Source organism: Syngnathoides biaculeatus, chromosome 17 (assembly GCF_019802595.1).
Source record: "Syngnathoides biaculeatus isolate LvHL_M chromosome 17, ASM1980259v1, whole genome shotgun sequence".
In the NCBI taxonomy this organism is placed as follows: Eukaryota; Metazoa; Chordata; class Actinopteri; order Syngnathiformes; family Syngnathidae; genus Syngnathoides; species Syngnathoides biaculeatus.
Genome location: NC_084656.1, coordinates 3,449,444 through 3,470,368, shown reverse-complemented (window position 1 = coordinate 3,470,368; position 20,925 = coordinate 3,449,444). Strand labels below are relative to the sequence as shown.

Here is a 20,925-nt window from a genome sequence, read left to right as displayed (position 1 = left end):
CCACCAGACGGCCCCTCTTAACATCCACCAGGAGCCCGTGGGCGCAAAAAAAAAAAATCAGCGCCGAGGAGAGGGAACGAGACGTCGGCAGTGACAAAGTCCCATCTGAAGCGCTGACTCCCGAAACACAAGTCCACAGTCCTTACGCCATAAGAGCGGATAGGGGAGCCATTAGCGGACAGTAGGGGTGGCCCATGAGTCCCGCCAGTGGCGTCCTCCGCAGTGGCCCTCAGGACGCTCATCTGAGCACCGGTGTCGCAAAGGAATATGCGCCCGGAAAGGGTGTCCTTGACGAACACCAGCCGGCTCTTCACGCTCACGCTCACGGCCGCTGCGTTTCCCGACGCGTTGTAGTTGCAAGCGGCGCGGCACCTCTTCGCTTTCGCACCGAAACGGGCGTGGAAGTAGCACAAGCCTGTGCCAGCACGGCAGTCGGTGGCGACGGGGCCCCTGCTGGATGCCGCCCCTGCGCCCGGAGACGAGTAACTGTGCGTCGTGGCCAGCATCTCAGGGGAGAAGCGCTGGGTGGCCAGGAAGAAACGGTCGGCCTCCTCGGCCAGGGCCCGGGGCTCAGTGACAGTACTGTTAGCGAGCGCCGTCTGAACACGCATGGCATGTGCCTGAGAAACAGTTCCATGAAAATGAAATTGGGCTCTTCCATGCCCAGCAGGTTTAGCATCATTTCCATGAGTTCGGAAGGTTTGCTGTCCCCCAGTACATTAATAGCCAACAGACGTCGGGCACGCTCCGGCCCTGAAAGCTCAAAAACCTTGAGAAAGTGAGCCTTGATCCTAGTATACTTATCTTATCTTGGGCCGGGGGAGCGGTGATGGAGTTCACTGCTCTGGCCGCCGTTGAGCTCCCGAGGGCTGAGACAACGTGATAACAACGCATGGAATCATCCGAGATCCCGCGGAGGGAGAACTGAGCCGCCGTCTGCGCAAACCACGCTGCCACAGACATCTCCCAAAACTCCGGCAATTTGAGGATGGCGGTTGCCATGTTCAGTTCAGTCTCGAAAACGCCGGGACTGACGTCAGGGTCACCAGTGTAGCACCGGAGAAAAGGAGTCGGAGGCGGAGTGTCGGACACAGGAACAAAACTTGTTTTATTGGCAGACATCAAAACACTACTCGCATTACGGCGGGAACTCTGTTAACCTTTACTCTTTAAGAGCAACAACAAAAACAGTCTGTGCGGAACCCCGCACCCCAACTCGAGGTCCTGCAGGTGAATTATGTAAACACCACAAGTCTTATTTGTTGTAGAGAAAATTTAATTAATACATCTAAGGCTTAAGCTTGTTGTAGAAATGTGAGAGAAATCACAAATGTTTCTATTTTTTTAATACACATCCACACGGTATTGAAATTTTGTAGGTATTTCTCAAAATCCTAAGCTAATTAAAATGCACAGCCAATGCACTTAAAGCACTTCATTGCAGGTGGCAAATTAATAACTGAAACTGATAGCTAAACTAAAACGAGATAAAGGGAAAATATTGCTTGGTCACTGAGTAATATCCAGATGAAACCTTCCATCACCGATTAAATCTCTTGAAAGTGTAGAAGTTGTACGTTTGTGATAACTTAAGTGACTTTTAACAGAAATCAGACAACAGTGATTGAAATTTAAAAAATGCCCAATCAATATAATTCTAAATGATTATAGCAAATAGTCCCATCTCTGGCTGATTGTTTTACTGCTCCCTCTCTTTTGGGACTAGGAGCACATTTGAGCACGAGTTGAGGCATGTTATTTTACATATTAAACGAAATTTTAAAAACTGCTTCTCATGGTCCTGTCGGTTCCAGCCCTGGCGGTGCAGGTCCCCTGCACACCTACGCCTCATCAGGGATAATTAACCCCAGTATATATATAGATATATATATATAGGACCCAGCGGATGGTCTGGCTTTGCCAGATCGTTGCCATCCATGTTTCGTGCCCGGACTTCGTCGTTCCCGATCCTGAACCCCTGCGTACCGACCTCTGCCTGTTCTCCGACCAACCCCGTAAGCTTGACGCTCTTGATACTGCTGCTCACTCTGAATGACTCTCCGGCTTAAGACCTTGGAACGAATAAAGAACTTCCTTTAACTGCCTCCCTGTCTACCGAGTCGTGCATTTGGGTCCACCCTAGCGTTCTGGTAATGACACTGCTCTTTGCAAATTAAACAGAACCCTGAGACTATCACAGAGCAGGTACATTTACAAGGAGACTTGATTACACACAGCTCGATTCCGTCATCATCAGTCAACATTGGATCATTCAGAGATCCTCACTGAATTTCTGGAGTGAGTTTGCTGCACTGAAAGTAAAGGGGCTCAATAATATTGCACACCCAACTTTTCCGTTTTTTATTTGTTAAAAAGGTATAAAATACCTAATAAATGTCATTCCACTTCACGATTGTGTACCACTTGTTGTTGATTCTTGACCAAAAATTTTTTATTTTATATCTTTATGCTTGAAGCCTGAAATGTGGTGAAAGGTTGAAAAGTTCAAGGAGGCCGAATACTTTCACAAGGCACTGTATTTGTATATGTATATGTAAAAATCGCAGGTGACCAGTTCAGGGTGTAGTCTGCCTTCACCCAAAGTTAGCTGGGATAGGCTCCAGCTCTCTCCCCACATAAATGCAGAGGGGTTGCATCAGGAAGGGCATCCGACGTAAAAACCGTGCCAAATAAATATGAGCGTACATCTGAGATTACAGCCTGTGGCGACCCCTAACGGGATAAGCTGAAAGAAATACATACAATAGATATATGTAAGTACTGTATATAAATCCCGGCCCCGCCTGTGTGGAGTTTGCATGTTCTCATGCCTGCGTGCGTTTTCTCTGGGCACTCCAGTTTCCTTCCACATCCCAAAAACATCAATTGGAGACTCTAAATTGCCCTAGGTGTGAGTGCAACTGTTGCCTGTCTCCTTGTGCCCTGCGATTGGTTGGCAACCAGTTCAAGGTGTACCCTGCCTCCTGCCCATTGTCAGCTGGGATAGGCTCCAGCACTCCCATGACCCATGTGAAGATAAGCGGCTCAGAAAATGGATGGCTGGATGGATATATACTTAACATTAAAGAAAACTTTAATCAGTTTTTATGAGTTATTTGAGCTTATGGCCTTTTTCAATTGCATATACTCTACAGCAATTTAACAATGTTGAGTTTGTTCCAGAACACAAACAACACTTTAGCCAATACCAGTGAGCATGTCATTCTTGTTCTTCTGGCACGAATGTGTCCCTGCATCGGACTGACTTTGGAACTAGGGTCAACCTAGAAGCACACGACTCGCCCTTAAAATGAAAAATGTCAACTATCGGCAGTTGTTGGGGAGATGGTGTTTGATCTCAGTGGTGTACACTACAAAGTATACAACACTGTGTAAGTTGAAGCTCCTCTTAAAACCTGAGGGTTTACAACGTTTAATAAATTCAAATATCTTTTCAATTCCCATCATTTGAATTTAAATGTTTGCATCCCTTTGATTATGAATTGCAGATACCTTGTGGTGTGATAGAAAAAAAAATCATAAAGGACATAAATCATATATTGGAACGTATATATCAATTAGAATATAAAATCTATAAAACTATTGTGCTTTATATTTTACTCCTAAAATCAGTTGTAATAAGCCACTCTGTTTTTTCTGGCTAAACTCACAGACTGGAGTGTCATTCTTAGTCTCTGCTCCCAGTCATTGCACCAGTCCAAGGTGCGTTCCAAGTTCTGGTATCGTGATGGTAACATGTCCAAAGCCTTAACTGCTTCCGGTAGCTCAAATATCAACCCTGCTCTCTCTATTGTTGCTTGAAACTTGGCTGGGGATGCTGTGGCGAGGTAACACCTGAAAAAGATGAGTTTGAGAGGGAAATTAGGTGAGATCTTTGGAGTGGGAGTTCGATTTTTGAGACAAAGCATACCATCGCTACAGTTAAAGCCAGAAGTCTGCATACACTGCAAAAACACATTTCATTTTTTGTCTCACTCTCTGAAGTTGAATCAGACTAAACCTCTCTTGTTTCAGGACAGTCAGGATCAGCAAAATTATTTAATTTTGTTAAATGCCACAATAATGAGGGGGATAATTTCTTAGAGAGTTTATTATTTTCACAGAGGTCAAAAGTTTAAATCCATATCCCTTACTGTACTCCCATGACTTGGGGCAAACATTTTTGGTAACCTTACACAAGCTTCTGACAGTACTCTGCTGGAATCCTGACCCATTCCTCCTGACAGAACTGGTGTAGCTGAGTCAGGTTTGTTGGTTACCTTGCTCGCACATGCCTTTTTAGATCTGCCCACAAATTCTCGATGGGAATCAGATAAGGGCTTTGTGATGGCCAATCCAAGACAGTGACTTTGTTATCATCAAGCCACTTTTGAACCATTTTAGCAGTCTGCTTAGGGTCATTGGTCCATTGGTCAATATGGTCAAACAGCTACACTTTTGTGTGTGTGTCGTGTTCAGCTGTTAGATCAAGTAGAATATGTCTGATGCCCTTCCTTCCTGACACAACCCCTTCTGGGGAGTGGAGGCCCCAGTGAGAAACGAACTCACGACCCCTGATTTATCAAACCAATGCTCTAACCACTGAGTTATAGGGCCCCTCTTTAAGTATTCTGGTATTTCACCAAAGTAAATGACTTTGGTGGTCCTGACGACCTGAACCAGAAGATGTTTAGTCTGATTTGACTTCATTAAATTCAACTCCATTTCTATCACTTTCATTCTTAGTCTTTGGTATCTCACAAATGAAAATGTATTGATTTACATAAAATTTAAACTTTTTCAGTGGGTATTTTACATTTGAACTCAAACTTGTTCATGCGAAATCATTTCATTTTATATTTTCCAGCTCAATGTAATGAGATACAATGTTACCGCTACTTGCATAATTAATTCCTTCCGGAAGTAGTTTTGTAATGTGAGTTTTTTTCTAAGCAGAAGCTCTTTTAAATGTAAATAGCCTAATCCGTTCCACTATCCCCCCCAACCCTCCACCAAATAAGCATTCAAAGTACGATATTTTCATGGCATTTTCAGTAAAATGGACAGGGCACCTTATCATGCAGAGTGCCTTACCTGTGAACCGACGTCCAAAATGTGTAACTGACTTTCCTGCTCACACGCTACTTATGTAGAAGAAAATGGGATGTGTGAGAGGACAGCATACGGAAACTACAGAGGGAAGTGTGGGCATGCGAGAGGACGCTAAAGGGACGCCCCCACAAGGTACATAATGCCGGTATGTGTTTTGTTCTAAACAACATCGCTTTGGCTAAGGACCCCAAAAAATGGCACCAATAACAAGACACGCTTACGAAGCACAGATTAAACTGCAAGCTATCATCTATGTGGAGAAACATGGGAATCAAGCAACCGTGAGAGAATTCAAGATCAATGACTCTGTGGTGCTAAAGTTGAGGACCCAAGAAAACGAGCTTCACCAAAACAAGAATACAAAGCTGAGTTTCTGCGGAAACAAGGCGAGGTGGCCCGAGTGGGAAGAGCAACTCGAGTAATGGATTAATGATCAAAGAACAAACAACTGCAATGAAAAAACAAGCGCAGCAGATTAAATTAGAGCTTGCTATTGACCAAGCAACTTCATCCGCTGGACATCAGTGTAAACGAGGTGTACAAAGTACAGTTGTGAGCGGGCATGGGAGTGATGGATGACAAATGGAAAACAGAGTTTATTAAGAGGCTGTGCGAGGCGAGGTACGCCACAATTTGTGAATGGATTGTGGATGCTTGGGATAACATGTCTCCTTCCACACTTGTTCGAAAAGCCGGAAGAGCCGCACAGCAACAAGACTGACAATGATGGGAGGGAAGCTGGAGTGTGTGATGGAGAATTTGCCCAGCAGTTCATTTTGGATTCAGAGAGAAGGATTTTGATGGATTTTTGGATGAGGATTAATCAAAAAAAATAATGGGAGCATGAACATTGTGAAAAAGGCGGCTGGAGCGAAACTGAGTTCAGTTGTACTTGATTGAAGTATTTAACAATGTACAATGAAGACAATGACTATTTGAACATCCTGCTATATTGCAAGTTCTCCCACTTAGAAATCATGGAGGGGTCTGAAATTTTCATCATAGGTGCATCTTCATTGTGAGAGAGATAATCTAAAAAGAAAAATCCAGAAATCACAATGTTTGATTTTTTTAAAATGATTTATTGTATTTGTGTGACAGAGCTGCAAATAAAGTATTTGAACACCTGAGAAAATAGAGGTTAATATTTGGTACAGTAGCCTTTGTTTGCAATTACAGAGGTCAAACGTTTCCTGTAGTTGTTCACCAGGTTTGCACACACTGCAGGAGGGATTTTGGCCCACTCCTCCACACAGATCTTCTCTAGATCCGACAGGTTTCTGGGCTGTCTCTGACAAACACAGAGTTTCAGCTCGTTCCAAAGATTTTCTATTGGGTTTAGGTCTGGAGACCGGCTAGGCCACGCCAGAATCTTGATATGCTTCTTACGGACCCACTCCTTGGTTTTCCTTGCTGTGTGCTTTGAGTCATTGTCATGTTGAAAGACCCAGCCACGACTCATCTTCAATGCTCTGGCTGAGGGAAAGATATTGTTCCCCAAAATCTCACAATGCATGGCTGCGATCATCCTCTCCTTAATGCTGTGCATTATTAAGGAGTCATCCTGTCCCATGCGCAGAAAAAAAAAAAAAAAAACAAAGCATGATGCTACCACCACCATGCTTCACAGTAAGGATGGAGTTCATCATTCGTCTTCCTCCTAACACGGTTAGTGGAATTATGACCAAAAAATGCCATTTTGGTCTTATCTGACTGCAAACCTTTTTCCCATGACTCCTCTGTATAATCCAAATGGTCATTGGCAAACTTAAGGCGGGCCTTGACATGTGCTGGTTTAAGCAGAGGAACCTACCGTGCCTTGCATGGTTTCCAACTATGATGTCTTAGTGTATTATCAACAGTCACCTTGGAAACGGTGGTCCCAGCTCTTTTCAGGTCATTGACCAAGTCCTGTCGTGTAGTCATGGGCTGATTCCTCACCTTTCTAAGGATCATTGAGACCCCATGAGGTGATATCTCGCATGGGGCTCCACTCCGATTGAGAATTACCATCATGTTTAGCTTCTTCTATTTTCTATTGATTGCTCCAACAGTGGACCTCTTTTCATCAAGCTGCTTGGTAATTTCTCCGTACCCTTTTCCAGCCATGTGGAGTTGTAAATTTTGTCTTTGGTGTCTTTGGTCTTGGCCATGTTACAAGTTTGAGTCTTACTGATTGTATGGGGTGGACAGCTGTCCTTATGCAGCTAACATCCTCACACAGGTGTATCTAAAGGTCTTTGAGGGTCAGAATTCTAGCTGATAGACAGGTGTTCAAATACTTATTTACAGGTGTAACACACAAATAAATCATTAAAAAAAATCATACATTGTGATTTCTGGACTTTTCTTTTTCGATTATCTCTCTCACAGTGGACATGCACCAATGATGAAAATTTCAGATCCCTCCATGATTTCTACATGGGAGAATTTGCAAAATAGCAGGGTGTTCAAATACTCATTTTCTTCACTGTATGCACACCACTTAATTCCACTAAAGTTTCTTGGGGCCCATAGTGAAGGAAGATGAATAAACTTGCAAAACCCACAAATGGAAAAACTCACAAAAAAATTTACTTTACCAATGTGCACCAGCATGTGGCAAAGCGTGTGAAAATAATAGCATGCAATTCGGTGACGCTCGAGTGTCAGAAGTTAATGAAAAGCATCATGGGTAAAGATCTATGTCCCTCCTTGCCAATGAGATGCCAGAAAAAGCTGTGGCAATAGCCCATGAGAGAGCAGTTCTACACAAATCAAGATACAGGATGTTTATATTCAGTGGAATTTGGGGGCTGCAAATCCAGGGCCTATTTTTGCCTTTTGTATTCTTAATTTTGCTTTGTAACAACAGAATATTTTTCCAAAGAAGCGTTTCGTAGCGTGAATTTTTTTGTTACTAGAGACGTTCGTATGTAAAGGTACCACTGTATATTGTATATTCATGGGAGTTCCTATCTTGTGAATGTGAAAATACAAGTATAGTACAATGTGATGGTTTTGACCTTTTAACAGCAGGATTGTGAGGACAGTGGTAGTGATGCCATGCAGCAACTGCTGTGTGGGGACACAGCACATACTGGTTTTCCTCCCAACATCTCCTCATCGTCTCCAAGATGCCTTCATCAGTCACTGTTCCAGTTGACAAAGTACGGGACAACTACAAATACAAATGGAAAGAGACAGAAAACACAACGCTTCATCAAAGTATTAGAATGTTCAAGTCTGTATATTAGTGGAAGTCATTAAAATGGACAGAGTAGATAGTAACCGCTACCAGTTTATGGTGGTTTTCAAGCAAAATGTGTTTGTGGAAATGTTGAAACTCCTCCATCATATTCTTCACCAAAGCACTGTCTCTTTCCAACAGCAGCCAGAATATTCGCTCCATGTTGTAAGGGTCCTATATCACAAACCATCATTAGTGGCAATGTTACAATGTCAATTTACAACTCCCATAAAACCATTAAATTAATTTAGTCTCATTAATTCCAACAGGAAAAAAAATATTACAGGTGTTACGTTTCAGAAAACCCTTGCATGCGACCAATTATTTTGTACAGTATTATATCAATGTATATGTCAGGTTCACCAATCAGACATTCATTAAACAGGACAAAAAAGGAAGCAAAGACACCAGTTCAAGTCTCGCGAGGAGAGAGGAGAGGAACTGTCTCGTACAATTCACCAATGCACTCTCTGATTATCCTCTCCTCGGCACCTCTATTTATTTAGTTTTGAGACGGCCCTTATTTACATGGATGTTACAAAAAGGAGACAACAAGCAATACAGTTTGAAACAAGGTGTAAATGTTTGTTCATGTGCGTGTGCATGTGTGGTCATCATTTCTTTAACAGGCAGCAGTTCTAACAGTTCTGATGATTAGATGTTTTTGTTCTTGCTATCTCCTGCTAGGAGGCTGCCACCTTATTTAGGGCATTTCTTTATTGGAAGCAAATGTATGATAATTATGATCACAATTATTCCTACATTCCCCCCCTGTTTATCCTACATTTGCTAACACGTTTTCTAGAGCAGAGCAAAGCATTCTTCATTGCAGGCAGGGACAGTAACTGAATTGGAGCAGAGCAAAGCATTTCTTCATTGCAGGCAGAAACAGTAACTGAATTGGAGCAGAGCAAAGCATTTCTTCATTGTAGGCAGAAACAGTAACTGAATTGGAGCAGAGCAAAGCATTTCTTCATTGTAGGCAGAAACAGTAACTGAATTAGAGCAGAGCAAAGCATTTCTTCATTGCAGTCAGAAGCAGTTAATACTATTTAGAATTATTTCTACATTAACCTCCTGTTTATCCTACATTTGCTCAAATCCTTAAATCATCTAATTGATCACCCTTTCGGCTTACATTCGGAGGAAAATATAGCACTAATTACTTGTAATCTTCTGGATCAGAGAACAGGTCTGGAAGAGAAGTCATAACATCATCATCGTGGTCAGCAATATCACTGTCATTACCCTATTGTGCCAATAGTGAATATATTTCTGCCAATTTTGAATTTGTCAGGGCAATAGCAGTGGTTATAAGTTGATTAAGTGATGCCTTTATGCAGGGAATACAACAACATCCACACAATGCAAGAATAGCTGCAAACAGCGATAGAAACTAGGACAGAGAACACCAAATTTTTAGATTTGCCAAACTTTAACAACCTGTTTTGTTTCCTATTTGTAAAAAAAATAAATATATAATCATACTAATGAAAAAATGTTCCTCAGGCTTTTTCGGTTAAAATACTCCTTCCATTGTATACGTACTCTTTTGTATGGCATTCGGGTTTAAGGTAGCATTAAATTGGCAAATGGTGAGAAGAAAGTGGGGGTTTCATTTAGCATAAGCCCAAAGATGGAATCCCCAGCAATTAGACTCTGCCAAAGAATTGAAAAAGTGCTGAACTGATTCACTGGAAGGCACACATGGAGTCCTCCTCTCATGCCTCATGCCTCCCGCACAGTTGTTTACCAAAGTTATTTGAAATGAGGTTGCACCTCTTTATCTTATGTGTGGTAGGCATAGTTGACTGAGTATAATTATTGGTTCTGTTGTTATGTATTTTTGTCAGCTTTACAGGTGTCCAAAAGTAGCATATGAACAAAAATATTATTACGGCTGTCAATGTTGCAGCCCAACATGCTATCATATTATTTAGCCATTTTGAAGTCATGTCGACCAAGTCACCCCTAAATGAGTCAAGTGTCTTTTAAATCTTCACCAGCCTTCAGGTATTTTCAGATACTATAAATCTGCACCCACCGTATGCTGGTCTTTGCTCACCTTTCCCCTTGGGTTACTCAGCTGAGATGACCTTTTACAGTGTGTAAGGTGTATCCACGTGTTTCTTTCTGCTATTTTGTCCATGTCATTCAGGTCTTGCTCAGTCTATGCCAGTGTTCCGATAAAACTGCATGTACAGTAGATGTTAATTCATAAACAGACATAGGATGAATAAACAAATGGCAGTAATAAGGTTATTAAAGCACAGTAACTTGCTTGTTGTTTTTTTTTTTTGATGGTGTAGTGCAGGGATGTCAAACTCATTTTTCTTGTGAGCCACGTTGTAGTTCGGGTTTGCCTCAGAGGGACATTTTGAGTGAAGGCAGCGTGGGATCGATTCCCACTCAGTGATGGTGTCGACATCTGCACTGCGACTGGCTGGTGACCAGTTCGGCGTGTAGTCTGCCGCTGCCCGAAGTTAGGTGGGATTGGCTTCAGCTCTCTCTCCGAATAAATGCAGAAGGGTTGCGTCAGGAAAGGCATCTGGCGTAAAAAAAAAAAAAAAAAAAAAAATCAAACACACAGTTACTGCCGCACGACCACGACAGTGGCACAAAAATGGCTTCACTCATCAATACTGATAAAATTCCCAATTTGTTTCTAGTCCTATCAAATTGATGCATGTGAAATGTCCTAGTGACACGCCATTAAAAAACAATGTTTTTTTTTTTTTGTTTTTTCAAAAGAAGTTAATGGATACACAGAATCCCCCAATTTTTTTTTTTTTGCATTCGTTATCAATTAATAGCATTGGTATTATCTCTGGATCTGTGCAAACAATACAATCTTTTGGACACTTTTTTGTATGTAGTTATCCAATTTGTTTTGTTTTTATTTTTATTTTTTTTTTTTGGGTGGGACCTTGAGTGGTTCCCACAGGTACCACTCGAACAGAAAAATGAAAATAAAGGGTAGCATTTTCATCCAACACCCAACAGTAAAATTTAACTTTTTAGTTGCCATTATGACAGCAGTCTCATTCCCATGTGTAACCGGACTACAGCGACCTTGGCAGTGGGAATGAGAACAGCTATCTTACAAGTGGCCAATAAAAACAAATTAGTTTTGTTTGTGTTAACAATGGTTTCAAAAGCAAAAACTTTCCTACAATGAACAAATGAACTCAAGTACCCCTTTTTGCAATTTTTGAAGCTGTTTGGGGTTGTTAATAACTCCTGAAAGGGACCCACTTGTGTGTTTTTTTTTCTTCATCATTCGTCTATCTCTCATTGTGTGGAAATTATTGGTAATTTGTATGGTCTCCCAAACAGTGTTTTGAATGGAATGAGACCCTTACGTGCTTGTAACGTATGTATAGTTAGACTAAATCTATCATTGTGTCCAAATTGCCCCTACGAGTGATTGTGAGTGCTGCTGTTTGTCTCCATGTGACCTGCAATTTGCTGGCAACCAGGTCAGGGTGTACCTTGCCTCCTGCCCGTTGACAGCTGGGATAGTCTCCAGCCCTCCCCGCGACCCTTGTGAGTATAAGCGGCTAAGAAAATGGATGGCGGGATGAATGGATGTGTATCTTAAGGAAACTGACCACGTTTTGGATGCACATTCCCTTGTGGATTATGTCGCACACAGATCAAACAAGTTAAATGCATGGATCATGTAATGCCTTTGTACCAGGGCTACCATTCCCCCTGTTGAAACCTGAGACTTCCCATGGCTCAAGATTGCCACCCACTTAAAAAATGTTTTTTGGTAGAATTTTTTTTTTTTGTATCTGTGCTGACATAATTCCCATTTTGTAAAGTAGTACCTTATTTTTTCCACATTTTTAGTTCTACTGGTAAGCTTTGTTGTTGCATTTTGCTTAACACATCTCAAAGTATGTCTTCATTTGTTACATGGTAAGCTAATCCCATAAAGGTTTTGGCTGCTGCTTCTTTTGCTATTTTATCTGTAAATCCATTTCCTAATGATTCTTTGTCTGTATTTTATGTGTGCACTGCACATTTACAAATGGCTATTTCTTCTGTTAATTGAACGGCTATGAGCAAATTTTGTAGTAGCTCTGCATGTGTCACTGTGTTCCCTGTAGTTGTCGCTATTCCTCTATTTTTCCAGTATTGTCTGTGTAGATTGTGATACCACCGTGAATACAGCAGCATCTGGTCTCAGATTGTTTAAGACTGTCCAATAAGATATTGTCTGTACAGTTCAGTCGTCCCAATCCAAATCTGGTTCTTTTTCTGTCCAATCAGGAACATTTCGTACTACCAAAACAAATTGTCCCAAACTCTTCCACTCCTGTTGTAATGACGTGTGTGGTGGTGTCCATTCCTTGTGTAGTGCATTTAGTTTGTCAGTCAGTCTTGTTCCTGTCACCACGACTGATATACCATCTGAGTACAGATAATCAGGATTTTGTCTGGTGTGGGCTGTTATAAGTTTATCTTATACTACATTGTCACATGCAATGAGTCACTTCCTACGTCATTTTGCAGTTGTTCAATCACGTCTTGAGCTGTTTGCAGCAAGAAATCTCCTGTTCTTGTGGGAGGTTTGTTTGGAATATGTAAGGTGTAATAATAGAGCGCTGGATTCCTATTTTGTAAGATATTTAACTTTCCTCCCAGTAATTCCTTTTTTTTTCTTTTTACTTCTATTTTTCCTGTCAGAGAGGGAATTAAGCGCAGTCCTAGTTTCAGCAAGCTATCTCTTCCCAAAAAACGTATGGGACAAGTTAAAAAGTTGCATTTTGGGAGCATTAGTTGGGACATTTTTGTTGGGGAGATGGCTGTTCTCTTCCTCATCTGCGGCCACAATTATTAAATGTTTCGCATAAAGCTCCATAAATTTCTCCTTTCTCTGTCAGAAATGTGTCAATTTTCTTTGGGTATAGTGCTTGGTTAACGTATTGTTACAGGTTGCCAGTCGGTTTGTCAACCCAATGTTTTTCAATCCATTGTTTTATAGGATTATTTGAATTCACATGAAGAGCATTTTTTAATTGCCCTTGATACACACTCCCTGGAGTGTGATCTTCAGGAATGGCACTGTTTGCTTTAAAACATGCATTTATTCCAATTCTATATTCTTCAAATGGTTCATTGTTTTATTTTGCTCTTCCAATGGCAGAAAAAAATTGCTTTTTTTTTTTTTTTTTTTTAAATCTAGCAGAAGTGCGCGATATTAATCCTTGAACTCCCTGCTGCTGTGATAAAGTACTTTGCTGTCATCCAAATTTGTTGTACTTCCAGACCATTTAAGTGGTAAGATTTTCTCAAGTCTTCCATTCCCTGGACAAATTATGTTACATCAACTTTATGAGATGTGATACCTTTTATGGCCGTTTTCACATCATCTTGAGTCCAGCTTTTTGTGTGTGTGTGTGTGTTTCTCTTATTTTATCCTGCAGGTTAACTATATATATTTTTTGTGTGTATGTTGAGCTGGCCAGGAAAGTCATATTGTGTTATCCACAAATTTAGATGTTTTGTTTTAGTAGGACATTTGCTTTCTACAAACTTCTAGTCCTTACACACCATTATTATTATTATTTTTTTTTTCAGATGTTGTGTTTCAACTATTTTGCTATTTATCAACTATTTTGCTATTTGTTTTTCCCCTGTTGGAGTCAGTGGTTCACCTAGGGTGACTATACTGACTTCCCCCTGAACAGGGTGACAATTACGTTCTGTTTGAGGTAATTCTCAAGCTTCTACCACAAGTGGCGGAGAATTCTTACCTCTGCATCCTCAAACAGTTGTCACTCAATTTCTTGTTCAAATGAGGTAGCGAACCTCAACTCACACTTTTCCACGTGCACACGTTTCACGGAGCTCATGTACAGGACACACCTTGCCCTTTTCTCAGTTTTATAGACTAATTAGTCTACTCGATAGTGACTAGTATTCTCGAGGTTTGGTTCTGCCGCAGTCACCCAGACGCGCATTCACTCATTCCTCATGAGTGTGGGAGTTTCCTACTCACCAGAGATGTCTTCCCTTCCTTCGGCTTCTCGTCAACCCTCAGCCTCCAGACGCAAAGTCGAGGCCCATATCATGTATGGCAGCCAATGCTAATATGTGATAGTAGTTTGAGACACAGGTATTTTATTTGTCCCTTTGAGGTCATCATCCACACGCTACACACACACATGACTTCACGTTCTGATTCAGTGACGTGACCAAAAGGCCACGTTGACATTGGATCAACAGGCGATTTCCTTAAATCATTCCTCAAATAAATGACACCTAAGCCCACACTGACAATCCTGGCACTATAGTCAGCTAAAGGCATTTAGGGAACCCAGAATTCAATGTGAAGATTTTCTTTAATTTAGGTTAATAAGTAGAGCTCTTTGCATTTGTGCAAAACAGTCTTTGACATTTTGATTTTTTTTTTTATAGTTTTGTTTTGCAACTGGACATTGTAGTTATGCTATATAGATGGAAAATCCTGGTGAAAACAACAAAATCAAATGATTTTTTTAAACAAGTTATAATCATTGATGGAAAATGTAAAAGTAGGCCTGGTTGTGGTGTGGAGGAAGAGTTGGTATCGGTGTGAACAATGACTCAACAATCGACTCAAAATGGATAAATACAGAGTAGCTTGCTCACGACACAGTTCATTTATGTAATCGGTCAACTAGGGAAAAAAGGATGCAGATAGGCTGTAGCACTCAGCAGGCTTTGGATTCGATACTGAACCAAGTCAACATTTGCGACTCTGATGGAGAAAACATTGCCCTTCACTTGATTTCATCCATCAGTTTACTGAGCTGCTTATCCTCACAAGGATCGTGGGCGTGCTGGAGCCTATCCCAGCTGTCAACGGGCAGGAGACAGGGTACACCCTGAACTGGTTGCCAGGCAAGAGCAGGGCACATGGAGACAGACAACAGTCGCACTCACAATCACACCCAGGGGCAGTTTAAACTCTCCAATGAATCCATGTTTTTTGGATGTAGGTGGAAACCAGAGTGCCCAGAGAAAACCCATGCAGGCACTGAGAGAACATGCAAACTCTACACAGGTGGAGTCGGGATTTGAAACCCGGTCCTCAGAACTGTGAGGCCAACGCTGTACAGCTGCGCCACCATGCGGTCTAAAGATGGTATTTGTGAATTAATTTCCTAAAACTCTGATTGTGGCCTGCGTTTTACACTGACTGTCTGGTCATAATGTCCAATGTCCACTGAAGCAATGAAGCTGAGATTACTCAGCAAAGTATCCCCCCAACAGACATCAGCCTCAAGTATGAGTGTCTTTTTTCCAATCAAGGTTGAAAACTCTTTTTTTTCCTTTTTAGAGCAGTACCACATTTAAATATTTCCGGCACTGTACGTCATTTCAATTGTATTTTTCCCCTCTTTGTTTTAAATGCTTATGAACTTTGTTTTTTTCCTTTGTTTTAAATGCTTTTAACCATATACAGCACAGTGAGTTTCCTTGTCAATGACATGCATTATTCCAAGGGTGCCCAGACTTTTTGGCTAGGACATGGAAAGTCTGAAAGGATCCTGCCCACCCTGGACCTGAAGTGGGAGACGAACATAAACTCTATCCTCAAAAAAGCCCAGCAAAGGATGTACTTCTTGCGACTTTTGAAGAAGCACGGCCTGTCGCAAGAACTGCTGAGACAGTTCTCCACAGCGGTCATCTGATCAGTACTGTATACCTCAATCACAGACTGCAACAGACAATCAAAACTGCTAAATGAGTTGTCGGCACCATTCTACCCACTATTGAAGACTTACAGTGCCTTTTGAAAGTATTCGGCCCCTTGAACTTTTCAATCTTTCGCCACATTTCAGGCTTCAAACATAAAAGATATGCATTTTTTATTTTTGGTCACGAATCAACAAGTGGGACACAATCATGAAGTGGAATGGAATTTATTTGATATTTTATACTTTTTTAACAAATAAAAAACTGAAAAGTGGGGCATCCAATATTACTTGGCTCCTCTACTTTCAGTGCAGCAACCTCACTTCAGAAGTTCAGTGAGGATCTCTGAATGATCCAATGTTGACTGATGATGATAAATAGAATTGACCTGTGTGTAATCAAGTCTCCGTATTGTCATGACCAAGGCTGGATCACGGCCAAGAGGGGCGTGGCCTGGCCACCGCTTGGAGCGGTTTCATCTTTGATACCTGTTGCTGGTCACATGAGGCACTGTGATTAGACAATGTATTTAAGTTGGAGTTTTGTCACTGATATTTGCCAGTTTGTTGACTATGCTTTCCCGCATCCAGGGTAACTCCACCACTGCGCTATTATAGTCCAGTCACGCTTTTGGTTATGCTCTTTAGTTGACTCATAGTTATCGGACATTGTTTCTTGTGTTTTGAATCCTGCCTTCTTGGACTGTGTTGTCGTGCACAACTTTGGTTATAATAAAACCCACTGAACATCATGTCCTTGTCTTGGAGTCCTGAATTTGGGTTCGCCCGCGTACCGTGACAGAACGAACTGGCCAGAACAGGACCCAGCAGGGAAGACGTGGCCTCACCAGGCACATCGAAGGGGACGCCGCCTTCCTGAGGATCAAGCATCTCCTATCCGGGTGGGGTTCGTTATGTCATCCTTTTCTATCTTGCCTCCCACACCGCCTGTGTATGTATGTAAGTATGCCCCAACCACGACCTGCTCACCACCACATATTGTTTTGGATTCCGATTTTTCAGATTACGAGGAATACTTAAATTTATATGACCGACTGCCTGATTGTGACTCGGACAATGAATATGAACTTTCCCTCCGGTGATAATTCTCGAGGAGTTTGTTTCGTGGTCCTACGCTTCTTGCTCCTGTATGCCTTTGTCCGGTGAGTTCAAGTTCTCCTTCTCTAATCCTTTTTTCGGAACCCGTTTGGCCATCTATCCGGGCCCTCCGAGTGGCGGCCAGAGGAGACGCACAAGCAGAGTGCCGCCTTGTGCCTCCCGCTGTGCAGCGACCAAGACAACCAAGCCACAGCGGCATCCCGCTCCAGTGATGGCCGAACCTCAGCCGACCTCCGCCGGCGCTTCACCGCCAACCAAGCCACAGCAGCACCCCATTTCCACTCCAGCGATGGCCGAGCCTCAGCTGATCTCTGCCGGCACTTCAGCAACAAATAAGCCACAGCAGCATCCCGCTTTCACTCCAGTGACGGCCGAGTCTCAGGTGACTTACACCGACGCTTCGCCGGCTCAGTCGCCGGCAGGCTCCAAGTCGCCGATCTTTGAAATTCCAGTTTTTATGGACGGGATTGAGTGGAAATTAGACATTCTTGTCCCGGGATGGCCACAGCTGTTTCAAGCCCATGCGGCAGTGATGAGCGACCGGCTGCTGAGCCACGCCCACGTCATGGTAGCAACCGACCTGCTACCAAGCCAAGCTCACATCACTGTGGAGACTGACTTCGTGGCAAACCACGCTCACGCTGCGGTAGCAACTCACCTGCTACCAAGCCAAGCGCACGTCGTGGTAGCAACGCACCCGCTACTACGCTATACAATCCACGTGAACCATGTTCCTTTGAACAACGTTCCTATCTAGGTGGCGGCGACGGCTGATCGGCCACATCATGTTCCTGCCCAGGCAGCGGTGACTGCTCGTCGGCTGGCCCATGTTCATGCCCAGGCGGCGACGGGTTGATGGCTGCCCCACGTTCCTGTCCAGGGGGCGGCGGAGGCTCGTCGGGCGCTCCGCATTCCTGTCCAGGCAGCGGAGAAGGCTCGTCCCCTGCTCCATGTTCCTGTCCAGGCGGCGGCGATGGCTTGTCAGCCTCCTTACGTTCCTGCCCAGGCGGCGGTGACGGCTCGTCGGCTGCCCCATGTTCTTGTTCAGGCAGCGGGGGAAGGCTCGTCGGGCGCTCCACGTTCCTGTCCAAGCGGCTGCGAAGGCTCGTCAGCTGCTCCACGTTCCTGACCAGGCAGCGAAGGCTTGTCAGCTTCCCCAGCCTGATGCTCCCGTCTCGACGGCAACAGCCACGCGGCAGCCTCACGCTCCTGTCTCAACAGCAACAGGTATATGGCTGCCTCACACCCCTGTCTCGATGGGGGCCGTCTCTCTCTCCTGGCTCAATGGTGACCGGTCCACGACCGTCTGATAACCATGCTTTAAGGGCGACCGATCCCTGGACGCCTCACGGCCAAGCCTCAGCGGTGACTGATCCATGGCCATCTCCCAACCTAGCCTCGATTGCAACCAATCCACAGCCATCTCACGACAAAGCTTCGCTGGCGACCGATCCCCTACCGCCTCCCGACCTAGCCTTGACTGCGACCATTCCACGGCCGCCCCACGACCAAGCCTTGGTGGCGACTAGTCCCCAAAACGCAGCAGCGACTGACCCAGGGCCGCCTCACGACCACGTCCTGGGAGGGCTTCATCCAGAGCCGTTGCCTGCTCCGGCCTGGTTCCTGCTTCGCCTTTGGGTTCCTCCTCAAGGACGTCCTCCTGAATCGCCCTGTAGCGACCCTGGTGCTTGGTGTCCTGACCGACCTCCTGACCTGCTCAGCCGGACGCCTGGTTTTGGGTGGCCTGGACGTCCACCAAGCGGACTGGGGTTGGGGGGTTTGTGCCCTCCCCCGGGACCCCTTCCACCCTCCCCTGGTCATGTTTTTTGTTCAGTATTTTTTTTTTTGTTTTGTTTTGTCGCGTCTGGGATCCGCACTTTAAAAGGGGGGGGGTTTGTGTCATGAGCAAGGCTGGACCACGGCCGAGAGGGGCGGGGCCTGGCCACTGCTCCTAGGGGTTTCATCTCTGACACCTGTCACTGGTCACAGCTGCATCACATGAGGCACTGTGATTAGACAATGTATTTAAGTTGGAGTTTTGTCACTGGCATTTACTAGTCTTTAGTGTTCAAGACCAGACCTGACCACACCAAAACTCCCATCTCGCCATTTCCTGTCGATATGCAGACTTGTCGTCGTCCTTGATGAGGCCGATGATGGTGGTGTCATCTGCGAACTTCAGGAGGGACAGTCAGATGCCACTAGGTGCAGTTGTTTGTGTAGAGCATGTGTCAAACTCAAGGCCCGGGGGCCAGAGCCGGCCAACTGCGTGATTTTGTGTGGTCCGTGAAGGCAAATTATAGACTTCCATGATTTGTGCTAAAATCTATCCCAAAATTTCAATCTGTCATGTCATAAATGATAACATTCAGATATTGCAAGCATTATTGTGTGCCCAAACATCAGCAATAGTTCAAAAACCCATTTTCCTTGATTTCTGATTCCAAAACTACCTCATAAATTTCACGTGTAAATATTATGAGCCGAAAGATTTTCATGGTTTGACAGTCATAACGGCCCTCTTAGGGAACTCGTAACTACAATGTGGCCCATGAAAAAAATGAGTTCAACACCCATGGTGTAGAGTGAGACGAGCAGAGGGGGGAGAACACAACCTAGGGGTGCCCCGGGGGTGCACATGGATGAGTTTTTCGATTTGCTAAAAACTATAAAAAGTTGATCAGTTGATCAGTTTAAAAACTGTTTGAAACCCGTTTCAAACATTCCACCATCATCCCAGTCCCCAAGAAACCCGCAAACACGGGTCTGAATGACTGTAGGCCTGTCACCCTGACATATGTGGTTATGAGGTCCTTTGAATGCTTTGTGCTGGACCATCTCATGAGGGTCACACGTCCCCTGCTGGGCCTACTGAGCAAACAGGTTTGCGGATGACCCCGTCAACATGGGACTGCATTTCATCCTAGAAGACCTTGAGGACACAGGGACATATGCAATGATCCTGTTCATGGCCTTCAGCTATACGTTCAACACTATCATCCCCGAGCTCGTCACAGCAGGTAAGGCTGGGGGACACCATATATCTCATCTACACACAACACCAGCACCGGGACGCTCCAAGGATGTGTCCTGTCATCGCTGTTCGTCTTTCCCTACACAAACGACTGCACCTCAACACACCCGGCTGTCAAACTCCTGAAATTTGTATATGTCACCACAGTCATCGGCCTTATCGAAGATGATGATGAGTCTGTGTATCGACAGGAAGTGGAGTGGCTGGAGCTGTGGTGTGGCCGACACAACCAGGAGCTGAACACGCTCAAGACTGCAGAGACCATTATGGACTACAGGAACTATTCATCACTGCATATACCCCTCGCACTGTCCAACTGGCTTGTGTCAAACGTCAAAACCTTCAAGTTCCTGGGAATTAGTCTCTCAGGATCTGAAGTGGGGTGGAACAGTGGAGCAGCTGAAGAGCATTAGCTTCACAGTTCTAAGCACTGGGGTTCAAATCCCGGCCTCACATGTTTTTGGGAGTGTGTATTCTGTTTTTATTTATGTTCAACACAGCGTACCAACATTATTGGAATTGGGTTTTTAAAATAAACATAAATCCAAAATAGGTGACATAGCAAGCGATTCATGTAGTCCTGAAGCTCACAAGCTAAACCTCCAATGGAAAGTTTGTGGAAAATGTGCCAAAACATTTCATATTTTGCAATCCTAGCTCCTGTACCGCTCACTGTAAATGCTGATTTATGTGCCTATTTTCATGTAACAAAAATGTATGCAAACGATTAGTTTAAACGG

The 20,925-nt window shown here is 43.8% G+C and overlaps 1 protein-coding gene across 5 annotated transcripts in view; it reads right to left on the bottom strand.

Moving 5' to 3' along the window:
* Positions 1-1,089: 1,089 nt before the first annotated feature.
* The window catches only part of thnsl2 (threonine synthase-like 2), a 33,959-nt gene continuing 14,123 nt past the window's right edge, over positions 1,090-20,925 (bottom strand). For 3 of the 5 annotated variants that reach the window (XM_061800556.1, XM_061800558.1, XM_061800559.1), the window contains 4 exons: positions 10,623-10,889; positions 8,390-8,515; positions 8,118-8,272; positions 1,090-3,855 (listed from right to left, as the gene is read on the bottom strand). In XM_061800556.1, the coding sequence (XP_061656540.1) occupies positions 3,630-3,855; positions 8,118-8,272; positions 8,390-8,515; positions 10,623-10,889 (774 nt within the window). In that variant the 3' untranslated portion in view covers positions 1,090-3,629. The remainder of the gene's footprint in view (positions 3,856-8,117; positions 8,273-8,389; positions 8,516-10,622; positions 10,890-20,925) is intronic. The other 2 variants (XM_061800557.1, XM_061800561.1) reach the window with 2 other exon arrangements.